This window comes from Oryctolagus cuniculus, chromosome 2 (assembly GCF_051225735.1).
Source record: "Oryctolagus cuniculus isolate XC-2025 breed Fujian yellow rabbit chromosome 2, ASM5122573v1, whole genome shotgun sequence".
In the NCBI taxonomy this organism is placed as follows: Eukaryota; Metazoa; Chordata; class Mammalia; order Lagomorpha; family Leporidae; genus Oryctolagus; species Oryctolagus cuniculus.
In genome coordinates, this window is record NC_142868.1 from 1,216,922 (window position 1) to 1,237,533 (window position 20,612).

Below are 20,612 nucleotides of genomic sequence, written 5' to 3' on the forward strand. Positions count from 1 at the left end.
ACTCAGGACCTGCTGCGGTTCCACACGAATTTCAGGAACGGCTTCTCCACTTCTGTGAAAGTAAACACGCGCACACGCACACGCACGCACACACACAGTGCAGTTTTGACAGGGATTCCAGGGAACCTGTAGGTCACTTTGGGGACTACAGCCATCCTAACTCTATCAGGTTTTCCAATCCAGGAACAAGCAATGTCTACTTAATGACGTCTTTCATTTTGTCAGCAATGTTTTCGTGTTAAGAGTCCACGTCTTTCACCTCCTTGGATAAACTTATCCCAAGGGTCTGTTCTTTTGAATGTTATTTCAACCCTCTTGTTTAAAACAGCACTAAGGGGTGACCATCTGGTGCGCCGGTCTATCCACCGCTCGGGACACCTCTGTCCCATACTGGGAGCGCCCAGATTAAGTCCCAGCTCCACTCTCCATTCTAGCTCCCTGCTGACGCACGCCCTGGGAGGCAGCAGGGGTAACCCAAACACTCGGGTTCTTGTCACCCAAGTGGGAGGTGTGGAAGGAGCTCCTGGCTGCTGGCTTCAGTCTAGCCCAGCTCTGGCTGTTCCAGGCATTTGGGGAGTGAATCAGCACACGGGAGATCTAAGCTCCCACCGACGGGAGGACAAAGCCCCCGCCCTCAGGGGCCCAGCCCTCACTCTGCCTCCCAGATGAGGGCTCCCTGGTGGGCTCCTGACCCAGACAGGACGGAAGGAGCAAAAGCTCGGGTGGCAGAAGGGCGGATCATGTGGGCAGCACACAGGACACACGGGCGCCAGTGGCGCTGGGGAGGCCGAGGAGAAGCTGAACACACACAGGCACCCGGCTGCAGCAGGGAAAGTCAGACCACCGCGCACGGCAGCCAGCCGCCTGCCCGCGTGCTCGTTCCGAATCTGGCACGCTACCGCAGAGAGCCCTGGAGGCTGCCCCAGGGGGTTCTCACAGGTTCCCTCTGTCTGACTGGGAGGGGGACCACACACACCCCAGAACGGAGAATGGTGGCTTGCCCTGCTCTGCCCTGCAGGCCTTCCAGGGGAAAGCAGGCTGTGAACCCCCACGGGAGATGAGCGAGTGAGTGCTGCGTGCCTTAGGAGGCTTGCACGCGATTCGAGGGTCTGGGTTCAAGTCCTGACTCAGCTTCCAAGTCCAGCCTCCTGCCACTGTGCCCCATGGGAGGCAGCAGGTGATGGCACAGGTACTTGGGTCCCTGCCATCCACAAGGAAGACCTGGATTGTGTTCCAGGCTCCTGGCTTTGGCATGGCCCAGCCTGGCTGTGGCAGGTATTCAGGGAGTGAATCGGCAGAGGGGAACTCTCTGTCTTCCAAATAAATTAAACAATAAATAAATTTATCTTTAAAAAGAGATTTATTTTGTTTATTTGAAAGGCAGAGTAACAGAGAGGCAGAGAAAGAGTGAGGGTGAGACTCTTACATCTGCGGTTCACTTCCCAAATGGCCACATCCGCCAGGCCTAGGCCAAGCAGAAGCTGGGAGCCGGGAGCTCCACCCAGGTCTCCCACATGGGTGCAGGGGCCCAAGCACTTGGCCATCTTCCACTGCCTTCCCAGGCCACAGCAGGGAGCTGGACTGGACGCAGAGCGGCTGGCACTTGAACCAGGACCCATACAGGACGCCAGTGTCACAGGTGGCCCCAGTTATCTTCTTCAACAAAAGAGAGGGGCAGGGATTGCAGTGTGTCCTGGAAGCAGCAGCTGACCTCAGGGCAGACGAAGGGGGCCAAGCGGCCCTGCTCTTCAAGGAAAGCTCGCCTCCCGCCCCCAGGGCAGCGGCACCAAGGCCCTGACCAGCCTTGCTATGCAAGTCGAGTGGCCACAGAGAGATGTTTGCATCCCAGTCGAGAGGTGTCACGCCAAGCAGGATGTGCCACCCCGAGCAGACGCCGCGCTGGCCGCTGGAGACTCCCTGACCCCTGACTCCTGCGTCTTCCGGTGAAGCTTACCACTGCCCTGCCCCGCTCTGTGGGGAAACGGGAGGTGACAGAAGGATCAAGCCAGGGACACTGGCTGCTTGAGGGGTTTGGGAAAGCCCCCAGCCCAGTTAGCATCCAAAGACCACCGGGGAGACCCCATGAGAAGGTGCCTCTGAGGACCCAGGTGAGCAAATGGCCTGGCCTGGGGCCAGGGGGGATTCATGCCCAGTGCCCCACCTCGCTGGCCCTGGGCGCTGGCCCTGTCCCACTGCACCAGGCTGCAACTCTGTTCCCTGTTCCTCAGTGGGAGGCAGGGTCTAGCCACCCCCAGTGCCACCCCTGCACACCACTGCGTGTGTCTCACTCCCCTTCCACAGGGCCCCTGGTGGTCCACAGCCTGAGCCTGGCCCTAGGCTGGCCTCCGAGCCCTCTCCACCTTCCCCACATCCGTGTCTCCAATGGGCCTCCATCCACAGAACTCCCCACCCCCAGTGCCATCCCTGCACGCCAGCTGCCCTCGGGGCCACCCCACAGAGCTCTCCATGACACTTCCCTCGCACCCCCGTGACAGCCTGCCTGGCACGAGGGGAGATGAGCAGGGAGGAGGGGAGGGAGGAAGGGTCGGTCTGAGTTTGGTGTGGGGGCAGCAGTAGACCCCCAGGCTCTGCTCTTGGTCCCAGCTGAACAAGCTCTTCTTGTCTCGATGTATTTAAGATCCCTATGCTGCTGGGGCACCTGTGAGCTCCCGGCTCTCCCAGCTATGCCCCCACCCAGAGCGAGAGGCGCTGCAGCCTCCTGGGCCTCCCTCCCTGCCAGCCCCGCCAGCTCTGTGAGGAGAGGACCAATAAGGAAGGAGCGGCCGGGGCACGGCGCTGTCAGAGCAGCTCTGGGAACGCCTGCAGAGTCAGGCAGTGCTTGCTCTGAATCATTCCAACGGACCAACGCGTCCTCCCGGGAGCCAGGTGCACCTTGCCCCCAGCTCCCGCAGCCCGGTGGGGTCACTGACCCAGCACGTGCAGGGGACTCTGGGCGCGAGTGTCTGTGACCAACGCGCCGCTGGCCGCCTTCCCTGTCCAGTATCTGCAGGAGTGCAGCCACCCGTGTCCTGGGCAGGACAAGTCGTGGCACCTGGAACGCTGCCCCTCACTTGCTGAGGGCAGACAGCAGGTGGCTAAGCCAGCTGTCAGGGCCACCATTTCCCAGGCAGGGGAAGGGGGCACTCACCACACAATGGCCAGTCTTGGGATAGTGAACATGAGGGCCGGTTCGTAGTCATCAATCATGTCCTGGGTCAGGTACCCGAAGTCCAGGGCCCTGGCCAGGGGAGAGAGAGCGAGCGGGGTGAGGGCTGCCCCCAGCACTTCCACTGGTCAGCCCTGAGTCGGGGGTGGGAGCCAGACAGCAGGCTCAGTCGGGTCCAGAGAGCAACCTAGGCCACCGTCCCCATCAAGTGCACCAAGGCCAGAGCTGCAGGAGCCGGCACCTGGAGGCCTTGGCAGAGGCGGCCTTGCTCGACCTTTGCGCTCGACACCTGCCCACTCCCCTCACTGCCCCAGGCAGGACGGAAGACGCAGGGTGTGAGTGAAATGCGTAAGGACAGCTGCGACGTCCACCAGAACAAAATAAAAGGTCACCCAGGACATCGAAACAACTCGAGTGTCAGAGGAAGTGTGGGCCCCACAGGAGCGGACGCTTCCCCGAGCACCTGGATTCCCTTTCCCTCCTGGGCAAACACAAAGGCCTCTCTCCACACCCACGGGCAGGCGCTGCAGGCACCATACTTCTCATCTCTTTTCTGGCACAATGATGTAACGTGTAAAGGCTAAGCAGTGTTTAGCACAGCCGTCGGACACCACTTGCGATGCCTGCGCCCCTCTTAAGGACGCGGGGTTCAGATTCCAGTCCCACTCCCTATTCCGATTCCAGCTTCCTGCCAAAGCGCGCCCTGGGAGGCAGCCGGAGATGGAGCAAGGAGTTGCCACCCCTGCGGGAGACCTGTAGGGAGGCCCAGGTTCCTGACTTCAGCCTGACCCAGTTCCAGCTGTCGTGGGCATTTGAGGTGTGAACAGGTGGATCCAAGATGTGTGTCTGTGTGTGTGTGTGTGTGTTACTGTGCCTCTCAAATAAACAGGCTAGGAGCGTGGCTCTGTTTAATTCAAAAAGCACTTAATGTAATATTAGTCAATTTCAAGATTTACCTAAGCCTACGGCACAAGTTACAGTGCAGAAACATTCTAGGTTACACTTTAGGGCCAAAGCCAGTCCAAAACCCTGACTTCAAATTACTGCACGTGCCTGACAGAACACTGATGATTCACCCCAAATTCTCTTCATCAGGCACAAAACCCCACTGCATCCCAGCCTGCGGAGGTGAGGGACGACAGCAGTGAGGTGAGGAGAGGGGAGGGGAGGGGTGAGGGGTGAGGGGTGAGAGGTGAGAGGTGAGGAGGTGAGGGACAATAGAAGTGAGGAGGTGAGGAGAGGGGAGGGGTGAGGAGGTGAGAGGTGAGGAGGTGAGAGGTGAGAAGGTAAGGGGTGAGGAGGTGAGGAGATGAAGGGTGAGGGGGTGAGGAGATAAAGGGTGAGAAGAGGGGAGGTGAGAGGGGAGGTGAAGAGGGGGGAGGTGAGAGGTGAGGAGGTGAGGGGCGAGAGGTGAGGAGAGGGGAGGTGAAAAGTGAGGAGGTGAGGAGAGGGGAGGTATGAGGGGAGGGGTGAGGAGGTGAAGGGTGAGGAGATAAAGGGTGAGGAGAGGGGAGGTGAGAGGGGAAGTGAGGAGGCGGGATGAGGGGTGGGGAGGTGAGGAGGTGAGGGGTGAGGAGTGAGATTGTAAAGGGTGAGGAGGTATGGAGTGAGGAGGTGAGATGTAGAGGTGAGGGGTGAGGAGAGGGGAGGTGAGGGGTGGGGAGGTGAGGAGGTGAGGGGTGAGGAGTGAGATTGTAAAGGGTGAGGAGGTATGGAGTGAGGAGGTGAGATGTAGAGGTGAGGGGTGAGGAGAGGGGAGGTGAGGAGGTGAGGGGTGAGGAGGTGAGGGGTGAGGAGTGAGATTGTAAAGGGTGAGGAGGTATGGAGTGAGGAGGTGAGGACATGTAGAGGTGAGGGGTGAGGCGATGTGGAGATGCAGGGAGAGGAGGTGAGGGGTGAGGGAATGAGCTGTGACAGTGAGGAGGTGACTGTGGGATCCACCCCGAGGGCGCAGAGGCAGGGGCTGTGGGCTGAGAGATGGGGCCGGGCAGATGTGGGGGGCAGAAGGCACCTGGGTGGAGGGCAATGGCGCCTGGACAGGGCGCGTTCCCCGGGCGGCCAGGCCCTTGCTCACCTCTCCACCGTCTCGCAGAACAGCACGATGACCTCCTGCTGCACGTAGTACTCCCTGGGGGACTTCACGGGCACCATGGCCGAGACGTAGCTGCAGACACGGTGAGGGGCGTCAGGACGAGGGGCGCCTTGATGCTGCCACGCTGCACCAGGCCCTTGGCTCGGCACCAAATGCACAACCTGGGCTTCCAACAGATCCTTCCCATCAAAGCTCCTGCAAGGCGGGCTAGGCCAGGCCCCCTGGGACCGCCACAGCCCTGCCCCACTGCGCTACGACCGCCTGGGAGCGGTGCCGCTCCCCACCCTGCACAGACTTCCTGGTGAGCCACCCCGGGCGCCCCAGCACGGGCGGCGCCAGCTCGCGGCCCTCGGCAGCTGTGGAGCCCGCCCGAGGGCGGCAGGGAAGCGACAGGCGGCCAGCCATTCCGACAGTGCCGTCTTCCCACCTAAACCCCTCTGACTTTCTCGTGAAAGCTGCCGTGGGACCTGGAGAAGACGGGGCGAGAGAGACCTGGAGCTCTGTGCTCGCACTCGCACTGCCCAGAGTCTCTCTGACATTTTGGCTGATTTTCCTCTAGCGGTTGACGATGCTCGTTAACGGAGATCCTGCTTTCTCTCACGGGCCGTGAGTGGCACTGCCCCTGCGAACACATCGCAGGGGGCCTGGGCCTCTCCTGGGGCTCCCGAGGGCCTGGACCCCTCACTCCCACCCTGAGCTCCGCGCCAGCCCGGCTCCTGCCCCGAGAGCTTCCGTCACCCAGTGCCCAGGGCACAGCGCACACCGGGGCCTCCACGTCACCTCAGCTCGAACTCCGCAAACAGCACGTCGAAGTGCCGCAGCGCCTCCCGCATCTTCTCGGTGTAGGCGTTGAGGTCCCGCAGCGCCTGGTCGCGCAGGGCGCCGCGCACCTCCTCCAGGCTGCGGGTCAGCTCTTTGGCCAGCGGCCGCATGGCCATGCTCTCCAGCTCGCGGTTCATGATGATGGAGCCAGCAGCCAGGCACTGTGGGCGGGAGGACGCCCTCAGGAGCGGCCACGGCGGGGGGGGGGGGCGGTATGCTCAGGGGGTGCCCCTGGTCTCCGTGCCCAGCTCCCCTCTCTGGGCCAGGACCTGGCACCTATCCCTGGGCCCTCTCAGGAGGGTTCTGTCCAGTTCAGAGCAATCACGGCAGGGACAAGTGTCTCTTACCATGGCCCAGGCGGCTGGGGGAGGGTCAATGTGAGGCCCTTGGGTCTGGGGTCTCCACGCTGGGGACCCCCATGTCAATGATCCCAGACACGACACTCAGGGCTGTGACTTCCTGGGAGTCACAGACAGCTCCTGTCAGCACCACTTTCCTTAGAACAGAGGTTCATCAGCTCAGAGTCACCAGCCCCTGGCAGGTCCCCCATTGTACCTAGAGACCACCCACAGCTGCCTGGGTATGAGAGGCAGCTCCCCGTGTATGTGCGGTGACACAGAGCCCGAGCGGGGCTGTCAGGATGTGGGTGCTCATCCCGGGCCAGGCCTCACCAGGCTGGATAAAGCCAACCCTCCAGGCAACCCCCATCCATGGCTGGCCGGCGGAGCAGGGTGAGAGGCAAATTTGTGGGTGACAGAGGAGGCTGCTGACCTCCCAGGAGCCCTGAGGACAGTGTGGGGCCTGCAGGTGCCAGAGATGTGACAGCAGGTGGCAGCCCCTGAGCACAAGTGCCCACCAGGCCAGCAGGCAGCTGCCCTCCAGGCCCACTTTACAGAGGCAAACACTGAGGCTGGGAGGAAGGACGAGTGCAACCATCAGTGCAGGGGCCAGGATAAAATGGGGCACGGGGCCAGGCAGTTCAGGTAAAGCTCAGGCATTCCAGAGACTCACAGAGAGGTCAGGCAGGGAGGACGGGGACAGCACGCTGTCAGGGCTGCAGTCAGACCCCGAGTCCCCACCATCTCCCAGAGGGACCAAGGGCAGGGGTCTGGGGTGTCCTCAGGGTCCCGCCACCTCCCAGGGGCGTCATCTTCCTTTTGGTACCCCAGTTTCCTCACTGGAACACGACCGGGGCCAGCCCTGGGACATGGCCAGTAAAGCTGCTGCCCGTGACGCAGGCGTCCCATATGGGCGCTGGTTCACGTCCCGGCTGCTCCACTTAGGATCCAGCTCCCTAGGAAAGCAGCCTTGGAAAGATGGCCCAAGCGCCGGGCCTCTGCCACCCATGCAGGAGACCCGGATGGAGTTCCTGGCTCCTGGCGCCGGCCTGGCCCAGCCCTGGTGACTGCGGCCATCTGGGGAGTGAACCAGCGGATGGAAGCTCTCTGTCTCTCCCTCTCTCTCTTTCAAAGAATAAATAATAAACCTTAAGAAAAAGAGAAATCTGAAGGACTACGGTGAGATGTGGCACCGATGTAAGCGGTCCAAGAACCTCGTGAAAGCCGCGTGGAGAACCTCCCTGGCACGTGCAGTTCGGGGGCCCAGGCTCGCGGCTTTTCTGGAACTTGCAAGGATTGCTCAGGCTGCTCCAGCTGTGCCTCCCGGGGAGACACCAGGTCCCGCGCTTGGCCCTGTGCCTCCCGGGGAGACACCAGGTCCCGCGCTTGGCCCTGTGCCTCCCGGGGGGACACCAGGTCCCGCGCTTGCCCCTGTGCCTCCCGGGGGGACACCAGGTCCCGCGCTTGGCCCTGTGCCTCCCGGGGGGACACCAGGTCCCGCGCTTGGCCCTGTGCCTCCCGGGGGAGACACCAGGTCCCGCGCTTGGCCCTGTGCCTCCCGGGGGAGACACCAGGTCCCGCGCTTGGCCCTGTGCCTCCCGGGGGAGACACCAGGTCCCGCGCTTGGCCCTGTGCCTCCCGGGGGAGACACCAGGTCCCGCGCTTGCCCCGCTGACCAGGTTCGCAGGGAAACGCTAACACCCAGCTTTAGGACCCTGGATCCCAGGCCACTACCTCGGCGCCAAACCACAGCTGGCCGGCCAGGTTGTCGTGCCGGATCTCCTCGGGGAACTTAACGCAGAAATCCCGGGGGGCGCGGTCCTGGGGGATGCACTCGTCCATGATCTGGTTGATGATGTTTAACACGTTGTCCTGAAACACAGAGGAAGCACACGCCCACCTGGTGGCTGTCACGCTCCACCGGAGGACACACACGACCCTCCGACGCCGCTGTGACACCTGCGCCTGCGGTGCAGCTGGGAAGAGGACTCCAACCCCGCAGTGTCCAGAGGGTGGCGGCAGCCTGCCCTCCCCCGGAGCTGCTGCGTGTTCTCCAGGGCTCCCCACGGGCACATCACTCCGCGACTGGAAGCAGCAGGTTTCCCAGCACCCTTTGCAGCAGCTCTTCAGCAGAAGCGGTGCCCACCCGCCTCCTGACCAGCACCAAGGCTCCCTGTAGCCCGTGCGCAGTGACTACATCTCTCTGCACCCCTGCCCAGGTATTCCTGAGAACAGGGTGCAAACACAGCTATGCTGCTTTTACTCACAGGACAGGCCTGGGCCATCCCGTGTGTGTCCTGTCAGGGAGGGACATCCCCAGGGGGCGCCATGTGAAACCAGCCCTTCTGAAGCCCACCCACAGAGGGGACTCCAGGCCTGGCCCCACAGCGGAATCAGCACAGCCAGGGCTGGAGCCGGCGGTCGGCAGGCTGCCAGCGAAGGGGCACCCAGGGCAAAGCCCTCGGCGTCTCTGAACCTCGGCTTACCCGTGTGCAGAGGCAGGGGCACAGCCCCGCGTCGCGGGGTCAGGGGAGGGCAGCTTTGTCAGGGCCAGTCCCAGATGGAGAAGGGCAAGGCGGTCAACCCGAGGGAGACCCTGCCCGTCCTCAGCTATGCGACCTGGGACAGGCCCCTTTGCACCCATCTGCAAGATGGAGACGATGGTCCCCGGCTCCCAGGGGCACCGCGGGAGGGGAAGCTTGTGAAACTCCCGCTCGGCTGCGGCCAGGGCCGGCCCCACACACAGAGCTTCTATTTCACTCACTTCCTCCCGCCCGCCACAAAACAGGCTGTTCTGAACACTTACTTCCTGCACGCGAGTCCACGTCACGGCAGCTTAAATTAGACGGCACCTTGTCTCTGAGGTCACTCTACTTTTTGAACCTCTGCCGCGTATTCCACAGAATTACGAGGACAGGAAGAGTTTGCTGTTTCCCACTGTACTTGCTGAATATGCAATGACCACACTTTCAGCAGGGAAAACTGGGAGCGATGGAAAGTTCAGAGCAGGCACAGTGCCCGTGGTGAGGATCCACGGGCACTGGCAACTCCCTCCGGTTCTTGTCCTCCCGGGGACCGTCCTGTGTGCTCTGCTCCTGTCCTTATGGCAGGAGGCGCTGTCACAACTCCTCAAGAACCAGCTCCCGGCCTCGGGCCCTCCTCTCTGGCTGCTGGTTCTGTAGAACCATAAACAAGCCTGAAACCACGGGGACGGTGCGCGTGGACTTCCCCGGGACCCACTGGCTTCTAGAATGAGCTGCAAGTCCCCGACGGGCCCCGGTGAGGTTCTGCCCACCGGCTTTCCAGGAGCACCACACTCACGGGCGCTCACCCCGGAGGTTTAGTCTCTCCTGCCCCGCGGCGGGTCAGTTTCACCGTCCTGGGAGGCAGGTGTGGAAAATCAGCATGAAGGGAAGCCAAGCTCTGCAGGAAGTCCTGCAGCGAAAGGAAAACCTTAGACCTTTACCCGCAGCCGACAGCAAGTGGTGCTGCCCACTGCTGTAGGGAGGGAGGTTCTCTGGACAGGAGGGCCCCTTTCTCCTCATCAACACCAATGCTCCGTACAAGTCAGCGCTCACTGCGTCAGAGACGGGGCGTGGCTTGCCCGGGGTCGCGGCCCTCCCTGGAGGCAGTGCTCAGACGCTGGCCACCCTGCACGGCCTGAGAGCAGGGCCCTGAGTATTTACTGCTGGGTGCAGTCTGGGACAGCGCCTCCTGCAGAGTGTACCCGGACAAACATCAGCTGACACTTCCAATTCCAGCCAAGATGGGGCACAGGAACTGAATTAGCCGACAGCCGTAAGAGTGATGCTCACGACACCGCCTCAGGCAGCAGAGGCCAGGGCGCGCTGAGAGCTGAGAACAGGGGCGCTCACTGGCTCGGCACAGGTGGGACCCACGCAGCCGGCACCGAGGAGAGCTGCAGACGAGCGGCAACACACGGCCGGGAGGAGACTGCCCACGACCAGGAAAGACGCCCCGGAAGGGCTCGAGGTAGTGGGGAAGGAAAGAATTAAGAATTCTCTGCAAAGAATGAAGAAGACACGACCGTGACACAGGTGCCTGGCCCGGTGGTTAAGACGCCAGTCGTGGCGCTCACATCCCATGCTGCAGCGCCTGGGTTCAACACCAGGCTCCAGCTGCTGCCTCCAGCCCCTGCTAGTGAGGATTCTCAGAGGCAGTGGAGTTGGCACAAGAAACCAGGCTCCTGCCACTCCCGCGGAAGGCCTGGATGAGGTCAAAGCTCCCGGCTTCAGCTCAGCACAGTTTCAGCCTCTGCAGGCACTTGGGGAGGGAACCAGTGGATGAGAGCTGTTGGTCTGTCTCTGCCTCTCAAACAAGTAAGTTTAAAGGAACCATGATGAAAAGAAAAGGCAACCAGAATGAATCACACTTCAAAAGGTGACAGAACTAGCACCCAGGGCCATAAAGGCAGTGGTTCTGATTGCCATGTGTTTAGCAGAGGCTGGGCATTTGGCGCAGCGTCCAAACACTCACATTCTACGTCAGGGTGCCCAGTGTACGCCGTGGCTCCTCTGCCTCCAATCCAGTTCTGCTAATGCCAACGCACACCTGGGAGGCAGCAGGTGGTGACTCAAGTACTTGGACCCCTGCTGCCCAGTGGGAGACCCAGGCTGAGTTCCTGGCTCCTGGATTCAGCCTGGACCAGCCCTGACCGTGACAAGCAGCTGGGGTTAACCAGCAGTTGGAAGATCTCTCTCTGCCTCTGTCACTTTCAAATAAAATGAAAACATATTTGGAGGGAGTGAGCCAGCAGATGGAAGATATCTCTGTCTCTCCTTCTCTCTCTGCAACTCTGATTTTCAAATAAATAAATATTTTTTAAAAGTCACAAAAAGTTGGCCGGTGCCGCGGCTCACTAGGCTAATCCTCTGCCTTGCGGCGCTGGCACACCGGGTTCTAGTCTGGTTGGGGCACCGGATTCTGTCCCGGTTGCCCCTCTTCCAGGCCAGCTCTCTGCTGTGGCCAGGGAGTGCAGTGGAGGATGGCCCAAGTGCTTGGGCCCTGCACCCCATGGGAGACCAGGAGAAGTACCTGGCTCCTGCCATCGGATCAGCGCGGTGCGCCCGCCGCAGCGTGCCGGCCACGGCAGCCATTGGAGGGTGAACCAATGGCAAAAGGAAGACCTTTCTCTCTGTCTCTCTCTCTCACTGTCCACTCTGCCTGTCAAAAAAATAAATAAATAAAATAAAAGTCATAAAAAGTTGGGGCCAGCGCTGTGGCACAGCTGGTTAAGCCATGGCCTGCAGTGCCAGCATCCCATATGGGCGCTGGTTCTAGTCCCAGCTGCTCCACTTCTGATCCAGCTCTCTGCTATGGCCTGGGAAAGCAGCCGAGGGTGGCCCAAGTGCTTGGGCCCCTGCACCCATGTAGGAGACCCAGAAGAAGCTCCTGGCTCTGGCCTGGCCCAGCCCTAGTCATTATGGCAAACTGGGGAGTAAATAAGCAGATGGAAGATCTCTGTATCTGTCTCTCCTCACTCTTCGTAACTCTTTCAAGTAAATAAATAAATTTTTTTAAAAGTCATAAAAAATTAAGTAGAGGAGCTGGTACTGTGGTGTAGCAGGTTAAGCCTCCTCCTACAGTGCTGGCACCTCTATGAGTGCTGGTTTGCATGCCCCAGCTGCTCCACTTCCAACCCAGCTCTCTGCTGTGGCCTGGGACAGCAGCGAAGATGCACACACACGGGAGACCCAGAGGAGGCTCCTTGCTCCTGGTTTCAGATTGGCCCAGCGCTGGCCTTTGTGGCCATTTGAGGAGTGAACCAACAGATAGAAAATCTCTCTCTGACTCTCCCGCTGTCTGTCACTCTGCCTCTCAAATAAATAAGTAACATCTTAAAAAAAAAAAATTAAGTAGAGACAATGAAGAGATTTTAAAAGGAGATGAAAACCACGACGTTTGAGATGAACACACCAAGCATACAGGATTCATCCAGGTGAGATGGCGGAAGAAAACACTGCGAACTTGAAGATCAAAACAGCTGACACTGTCTGAAAGACTCCGAGGAAACACCAGCCCTCTTGCCTCCACGAGCTGTAGAACAGCTGCCACGGGCCACACAGCATCTGAGCTCCAGAGGAGGAGGAGCGGAGCAGACACCATGCTGGGGACAACTGCCAAAGCGTCTCCAAGCTCAGCGATCACTACAGACACAGCCCCAGTTCCGGGGACTCAAGCACAAGACCAGCGAAGAAAACTATACTCGTTAAATTTCTCTCTCTTTTATTAAGATTATTCATTTATTTTAGAAGCACAGCTACAGACCGAGAGAGGGAGATATACAGAGAGAGCTATTCTGTCTGGCCACAACGGCCAGAGCTGCGCCCATCCAAAGCCAAGAGTCAGGAGCCAGGAGCTTCATCCGGGTCTCCCACGTGGGTGCAGGGGCCTAAGTACTTGGGCCATCCTCCACCGCTTTCCCAGGCCATAGCAGAGAGCTAGACAGGAAGAGGAGCAGCCAGGACATGAACTGGTGCCCATGTGGGATGCCAGCGCTGTAGGTGGAGGCTTAACCTATTATGCCACAGCACCAGCCCCCCTACAAGTTAAATTTCATGATTAGATTCACCGAAAACGAGAAAATCTTTTTTTATGTTTACTTCTTTTTTTTAAATTATTATTTCTGACAGGCAGAGTGGACAGTGAGAGAGAGAGACAAAGAGAAAGGTCTTCCTTTTCCGTTGGTTCACCCTCCAATGGCTGCTGTGGCCAGTGCACTGCGCCGATCTGAAGCCAGGAGCCAGGTGCTTCTCCTGGTCCTCCCGTGCAGGGCCCAAGGACTCGGGCCATCCTCCACTGCACTCCCAGGTCACAGCAGAGAGCTGGACTGGAAGAGTATGGGGAGCAACTCGGACCAGACTAAGTTACTGGAATTAAGACTTATTCTATGCATCTGCTCTCCCACAATATGGCGCTGAAAGGGAGTAAACAACTTCTACGCAGCTGCCTCCAGTTCGACTGATAAGCTGCAAGAGCTGATCCTGCTCCTGATTGGAGGAGAGCAGCGTACTCGGCGTGTGGGTAGCAGAGTTGGGATTGGTGGAAGAGGACTATAAAGGAGGAGAGAGACAACATGCACCAGGAACATCCGGATAACATCTGAGCAGCCCCCGAGAGAGCCGGCGGGCGGTGTGCCGCTCCCCCGCGGAAGTGGGGAATGTGGCAGGGGGAGCCGCCCCTCCATGGAGGTGGAGGGATCGGCAGCCAACCCGGGAAGGACCAGCAGCAAACCCGGGGAGGGCCGAGCAGACAAAAGAACAGCGCAGGGTCTAGTGTCGTTCCTCCACGAAGAGGGGGAGCGACAGAAGAGGAGCAACCGGGACAGAATCCAGCGCCCCAACCAGGACTAGAACCCGGCGTGCTGGCGCCACAGGTGGAGGATTAGCCTAGTGAGCCATGGGACTGGCTGAGAAAATCTTAAAAGTAACTATGGGGGCTGGTGCTGTGGCACAGTAGGTTAATCCTCCAGCTGCAGTGCTGGTATCCATGCGGGTGCCGGTTTGAGTCTCGGTTGCTCCTGTTCTGATCCAGCTCCCTGCTAATGCACGTGGGAAAGCAGTGGAAGACGGCTCAAGTGCTTGGGCCCCTGCACCCATGTGGGAGACCTGGAAGAAGCTCCTGGCTCCTGGCTTCGGATCAGCCCGGCTCCAGCCATTGCGGCCATCTGGGGTGTGAACCAGCAGATGGAAGACCTCTCTGTCTCTACCTCTCTCTGTAACTCTTTCAAATAAATAAAAATAAATATTAAAAAAAAAAAACAAACAAACACTGGCTGGCTGCACAGTGCAGGTCTGTGATGTGGAGAAGCAAAACATGGAACAACAGTGGCCCCAGGCCGAGGAAGGGATGGCGAGGTCCTTGCACGGCACTTGTGCGTGAAGCAGCGCAGTCCGGCTGACAGTACCTGTCACTAGCTAAAGAGAATTGTTATGAATCCTAAAGCAGCCGCTAAGGCAGTAAAACAGAGTCCTGGCCGAGAGGTCAGCAAAGGGGCAGAGAATCAGAAGACACAGGATACACTGAGGACTACAAGTCGGAAAATCACAGAAGACAACTATCGCAGAAGGGAAGCAAGGGGAAAGGAGAGCAGACGGCAAGACAGAGCTGGGCCTAACCCTGCGAGAGACCCCGTTAGGCAAAGTTTACTCAACACTGCTGAAAGGCAGGAGTCCAGACCCCGAGGTGAGACCCAGCAGGCCTAACACAGTGGATTCAGCGCTGCGGGGACGCCAGCTTCCCACACTGGAGTGCCTGCTTCAAGTCCTGGCTACTCTGCATTTCCAATCCGGCGTTCTTGCTAGCACACCTGGAAGGTAGGAGATGATGATCCAAGCACCGATGTTCCTGCCACCCCCACGGAGGCTCCTGGTTACGGCCTGGCCCAGCAGTGGCCATTGCAAGTACTGGGGCAGTGAAACAGCAGGTGGAACTCGGTGTGTGTGTACGTGTCTGTGTGAGTCTCCTCCTCCTCTCTCTGTCACTCTGCCTTCTAACTAAGTAAATAAATCATAACAAAAAAGGCACAAATAGGTTAAAGGCAAAAGGATATAAAGAATGCAGCATGCCCACTCCAGTCACAGGAAGGCTGGAGAGTTCTTGTGAGGATGAAGAGCATTGCTTCCTGGTGACGAGGCGGCATTTGTCAGGCGTGTGTAGCAACCCCGAGCATTTACGGCTGTAACAGAGCTCCAGCCTCCACACACATGTCCACGGGGACCGCTGGCAACTCAGAGAGCCCTCCCTCAACAACTGAGAGAACATAGAAAGTACGCAGGAAAGCAGCAAGGATACAGTACTTTAAAAAAAAAATTATTGAGGGCCAGCACTGTGGCATGGCGGGTAAAGCTGCCACCTGTAGTGCCGGCACCCCATATGGGTGCTGGTTGAGTCCCAGCTGCTCCACTTCTGATCCAGCTCCCTGCTGTGGCCTGGGAAAGCAGGGGAAGACGGCCCAAGTGCTTAGACCTCTGCACCCCTGTGGGAGACCTGGAGAAGCTCCTGGCTCCAGGCTTCGGATCAGTGCAGCTCCGGCTGTTGTGGCCATCTGGGGAGTGAACCAGCAGGTGGAAGACCTCTCTCTCCTTCTGCCTCTGCCTCTCTGTAACTCTGCATTTCAAATAAATAAACAAATCTTTAAAAAAAAATATATCAGAAGTGGAACGCCGGGACTCAAACAGGTGCCCATACTGGATGCTGGTGTTGCAGGTGGCAGCTTTAACTTCTGCGCCACAGCCCGCATTGTAACAATGCTGGTAACCAACTGCGCCACAGCCCGCATTGTAACAATGCTGGTAACCAACTGCGCCACGGCCCGCATTGTAACAATGCTGGTAACCAGCCGCGCCACGGCCCGCACTGTAACAATGCTGGTAACCAACCGCGCCACGGCCCGCACTGTAACAATGCTGGTAACCAGCTGCGCCACGGCCCGCACTGTAACAATGCTGGTAACCAACCGCGCCACGGCCCGCATTGTAACAATGCTGGTAACCAGCCGCGCCACGGCCCGCACTGTAACAATGCTGGTAACCAGCCGCGCCACGGCCCGCACTGTAACAGTGCTGGTAACCAGCCGCGCCACGGCCCGCACTGTAACAATGCTGGTAACCAGCCGCGCCACGGCCCGCATTGTAACAATGCTGGTAACCAGCTGCGCCACGGCCCGCATTGTAACAATGCTGGTAACCAGCCGCGCCACGGCCCGCACTGTAACAATGCTGGTAACCAGCCGCGCCACGGCCCGCACTGTAACAATGCTGGTAACCAGCCGCGCCACGGCCCGCACTGTAACAGTGCTGGTAACCAGCCGCGCCACGGCCCGCACTGTAACAATGCTGGTAACCAGCTGCGCCACGGCCCGCATTGTAACAATGCTGGTAACCAGCTGCGCCACGGCCCGCATTGTAACAATGCTGGTAACCAACCGCGCCACGGCCCGCATTGTAACAGTGCTGGTAACCAACTGCGCCACGGCCCGCATTGTAACAATGCTGGTAACCAACTGCGCCACAGCCCGCATTGTAACAATGCTGGTAACCAGCCGTGCCACAGCCCGCATTGTAACAATGCTGGTAACCAGCCGTGCCACAGCCCGCACTGTAACAATGCTGGTAACCAGCTGCGCCACGGCCCGCACTGTAACAATGCTGGTAACCAACTGCGCCACGGCCCGCATTGTAACAGTGCTGGTAACCAACCGCGCCACAGCCCGCATTGTAACAGTGCTGGTAACCAACTGCGCCACGGCCCGCATTGTAACAATGCTGGTAACCAACTGCGCCACAGCCCGCATTGTAACAATGCTGGTAACCAGCCGTGCCACAGCCCGCATTGTAACAATGCTGGTAACCAGCCGTGCCACAGCCCGCACTGTAACAATGCTGGTAACCAGCTGCGCCACAGCCCGCATTGTAACAATGCTGGTAACCAACCGCGCCACAGCCCACACTGTAACAATGCTGGTAACCAACTCAAGGTCTGTAGACCACTCCATCCGCAACAGCAGGGTACACATGCTTCCCAAAAGCACATGTAACATACACCAAGACAGACCACATTCTAGGCCATAAAACAAGCCTCAAAAATGCAAAAGTAGCTCAAGTCATACAAAGTACGAACTCTGACCACAGTGGAATGAAATTAGACATCAGCAACATAAAAATCTCCAGAAAAATTCCTAAATATTTGGAAGCTGAACAGCTCCCGGGAAGCAGGCATTCAGCCTAGCGGTCACGAAGGCTGTGGCCCGTCTGGGAGGACCGGGTCCCAGTCCCAGCTCACACGGACCTCCAGAGGCGGCAGTGAGGACTCAACCCGCAGGGGACACCGGGTTGTACTGCCAGCTCCCAGCGCTGGCCTGGCCCAACCACTCAGGCCTCTGGAGAACGATTCAACATGTGGGGGAGCGTTCTCTCTCTCTCTCTCTCTCTCTCTCTCTGTGCCTTTCAAGTAGATGAAAACAAATAAACATTACATTTACAAATACATAAAAATCTATTTTTGCAAAGAACAGAGCCCAATTCTGTCATTTATCTTTGTGGCCTATGTGTGATGCCCAGCCGGTTCTGTTCTCTTTTACCAGGGGGCTGAAAGAGGCGTGCCCTGCCACTCTCCGAGGCACTGGGAGCTGACACCACGCGGGGACCCCGCAAGGCGCCCCGCGTCTACCGCTACTCCCGTGGCTGGGGACGAGACAGTCTGAGCAGACCTCGTGTTCTCAGCCACGCAGTGAGATGGGGGGGTCGGCCTGGCACCCGACCAGGCCAATGCCCCTGCCAGTGCTAGACCGCACTAACTCTAGAAACAGCTGTGAATGCACGAACCAGCAAGGGATCAAACTTCTGCAGCCTGACAACGCTGACCATTGTTTTTGTGAGGCCACAAACAGAAAAGAACTGGAAAGTCACGTTACTGAAAAATACAAAGAATCAGAGTCGAGGTCTGTCGGCCAAGTGCTCCTTTTCCAGCTGTATTCCGAGTGCCCACGCTGCGCCGGCCCAGGCGAGGCTCTGTTAGGGGGTGACGCAGGAACACACCCAATCCATACCGCTGGCCAGAGCAAATGAACACACAATGATCTCAGTAAACACAAGGAGGCATGGGAAAAAGCCAGCGTCCTCCCTGGTAAGAAGTCCCAGCAAGCTAGGAACTGAAGGCAACTTCCTCCGGCCTGAAAAGGACATCTAGGAAACCCCGGGCTGGTGTCCTTCCTGCCAGTGAACTTGATCGAGTGCTAATTCAAGTCCCGGCTCTCCCAGCTCTGGGCCTCCAGCCCACCTTCCTGCCAATGAACTTGAGAAGGCAGCAGAAGACGGCTCAAGTGCTTGGACCCATCACTCCTGTTTGACACCAGGATGGAGTTCCTGGCTCCTGGCTTCGGCCTGGCCCAGACTGGCTGCTGTGGCCATTTGGGGAGTGAACCAACAGGTGAAACAATCTCTCTCTCCCACTGTCATTCTACCTTTCAAATAAACAAATAAATCTTTTTAAAATCAATTAAAAAAAAAAGAAAATCCAACAATCAGCACGGTACTGAGCGATGAAAGGCTGAGGGATTCCTCACCCTGAGCTGAGAACGAGACGTCCGCTCTCAACACCTTTCTGGATTTCTAGGCCATGCAACAGGACAAGACACACGCACACAAGCGAGACAGCCAGACAGCAAAGGAAGAATAAGAACACCTCCGCCGCAGGAAGCACAATCATCCACACAAAGAATCTACCAAAAAGCCACCCCCCCCGCCCCGAGTCTCCAGAACCAGGAAGCGAAGTCAGAAAGAGCGAGGCACCGGGCCATCTGTATCCGGTCTTCTCCCTGTTCCCGCACACAGCTCCCACGGTAATGAGATGGCGGGGCTGGGCTGGGGTCCTTAGCGCCAGCATGCGAGCTGGCCACCAGGAAGAACAAGGCGGGATTACAGGGTTGGGACTTTCCTGCAGGGCGGGGCTGCAGGCTGGGTAGGTCGCCCTTACCCTGAGTTCTGTGAACCAAACCCCGGGAGGGTGTCGGAGGGCCAGACCACCTGGGGCGGGGCGGGGGGGGGCAGTCTTCAGGGCTGGGACCCCACCTGGGAGGTCTGGCGCTACCTCCCGGCAGTGTCAGAAGTGAACTGGACCGCAGGACACCCAGCCGGTGTGCACCGTGGCAGCTGCCAGACCGCGCGGCACGACCGGGCTGGACAAAACGGCAGCACGCCACTGGCTCTCCTGCCAGGAGCGCCTGGCGCAGGGGCGGCACGACTGACGCTGGACAAAACGGCAGCACGCCACTGGCTCTCCTGCCAGGAGCGCCTGGCCCAGGGGCGGCAGACTGGCCGGCTGAGGTATTTTTAGCAGTGCCTCGCAGCAGCCGCCGGCAGGCGAGTCAGCAGCAGGGCGCCCGCTCTCATCACCGCCCATCCGGAGTCCCCCCACGCAGGCGCGTTCCTCGTTCCGACGTGGGGGCTTTCCTGCCCACCCATGGCTACGCTCTCCCAAGGGGTCCTGCGTGGTTCTCTCCAGCACCTCCTGGGCAGGCCCTGAGACCAGCCCTGTGGAGCACAGCAGGTGACAAGGCCCCGGCCACTCCCTCACAGCCCACCCAGGCAGGGCAGGCCCCGCCCACCCCAAAGCTCACCTGGCAGGAACGGAACTGGCTGACGAGCAGCGTGCACCGCTGGGGGTCCTTCCGCCCGTCCAGGCTGTCCAGCTCCGCGGCCACCTGGTTCAGCTCCTCGTCCGCGTAGTAGAACTGAGCCAGCAGCTGCGGGTCCGACCTCTGTGGGGACAGAGGCCTGGACTGTGAGTGGGCAGCCGTTCCGCCAGGGCCTGGGTCCCCAGCCTGGCAGCCCCACCCTGACAGGGGGTGGCTCTTCCTTCAGCTCCAGGTGCTTCTGCAGGGACACAACCAAGGCTGGAGTCGAGCCCCGGCTGCCGGCTCTGCGTCCCCTGCGGGGGGCCCACCGCGCAGAAGGGGGCTGTGGGGGTCCCGACACTGCTGGCTGCACCAAGGCTGGAGTCGAGCCCCGGCTGCCGGCTCTGCGTCCCCCGCGGGGGGTCCACCATGCAGAAGGGGGCTGTGGGGATCCCGACGCTGCTGGCTGCACCAAGGCTGGAGTCGAGCCCCGGCTGCCGGCCCTGCGTCCCCCGCGGGGGGCCCACCACGCAGAAGGGGGCTGTGGGGATCCCGACGCTGCTGGCTGCACCAAGGCTGGAGTCGAGCCCCGGCTGCCGGCCCTGCGTCCCCCGCTGAGGGGGCCACCGCGCAGAAGGGGGCTGTGGGGGTCCCGACGCTGCTGGCTGCACCAAGGCTGGAGTCGAGCCCCGGCTGCCGGCCCTGCGTCCCCCGCGGGGGGCCCACCACGCAGAAGGGGGCTGTGGGGATCCCGACGCTGCTGGCTGCACCAAGGCTGGAGTCGAGCCCCGGCTGCCGGCCCTGCGTCCCCCGCGGGGGGGCCCACCGCGCAGAAGGGGGCTGTGGGGGTCCCGACGCTGCTGGCTGCACCAAGGCTGGAGTCGAGCCCCGGCTGCCGTCTCTGCGTCCCCCGCGGGGGGGCCCGCCGCGCAGAAGGGGGCTGTGGGGGTCCCGACGCTGCTGGCTGCACCCTGGACACTGAGCTCTCACAGAACGCAGCTAAGGGGCTCTGCACCCCTCAGCAGTTTCCGTAAAACCCCCAAATGCCAGTGCTTTGTG

At 59.7% G+C, this 20,612-nt stretch overlaps 1 protein-coding gene across 7 annotated transcripts in view; it reads right to left on the reverse strand.

Moving 5' to 3' along the window:
* ZFYVE28 (zinc finger FYVE-type containing 28) overlaps positions 1–20,612 on the reverse strand; it is a 107,804-nt gene that overhangs the window by 36,802 nt on the left and 50,390 nt on the right. For 6 of the 7 annotated variants that reach the window (XM_051836673.3, XM_089324902.1, XM_070069531.2 and 3 more), the window contains exons 2-6: positions 19,557–19,697; positions 8,153–8,290; positions 6,039–6,241; positions 5,241–5,330; positions 3,149–3,238 (exon numbers count right to left, since the gene is read on the reverse strand). In XM_051836673.3, coding sequence (XP_051692633.1) covers positions 3,149–3,238; positions 5,241–5,330; positions 6,039–6,241; positions 8,153–8,290; positions 19,557–19,697 — 662 coding nt within the window. Of the gene's footprint in view, positions 1–3,148; positions 3,239–5,240; positions 5,331–6,038; positions 6,242–8,152; positions 8,319–19,556; positions 19,698–20,612 lie in introns of all 7 variants that reach the window. The other variant, XM_089324915.1, reaches the window with a different exon arrangement.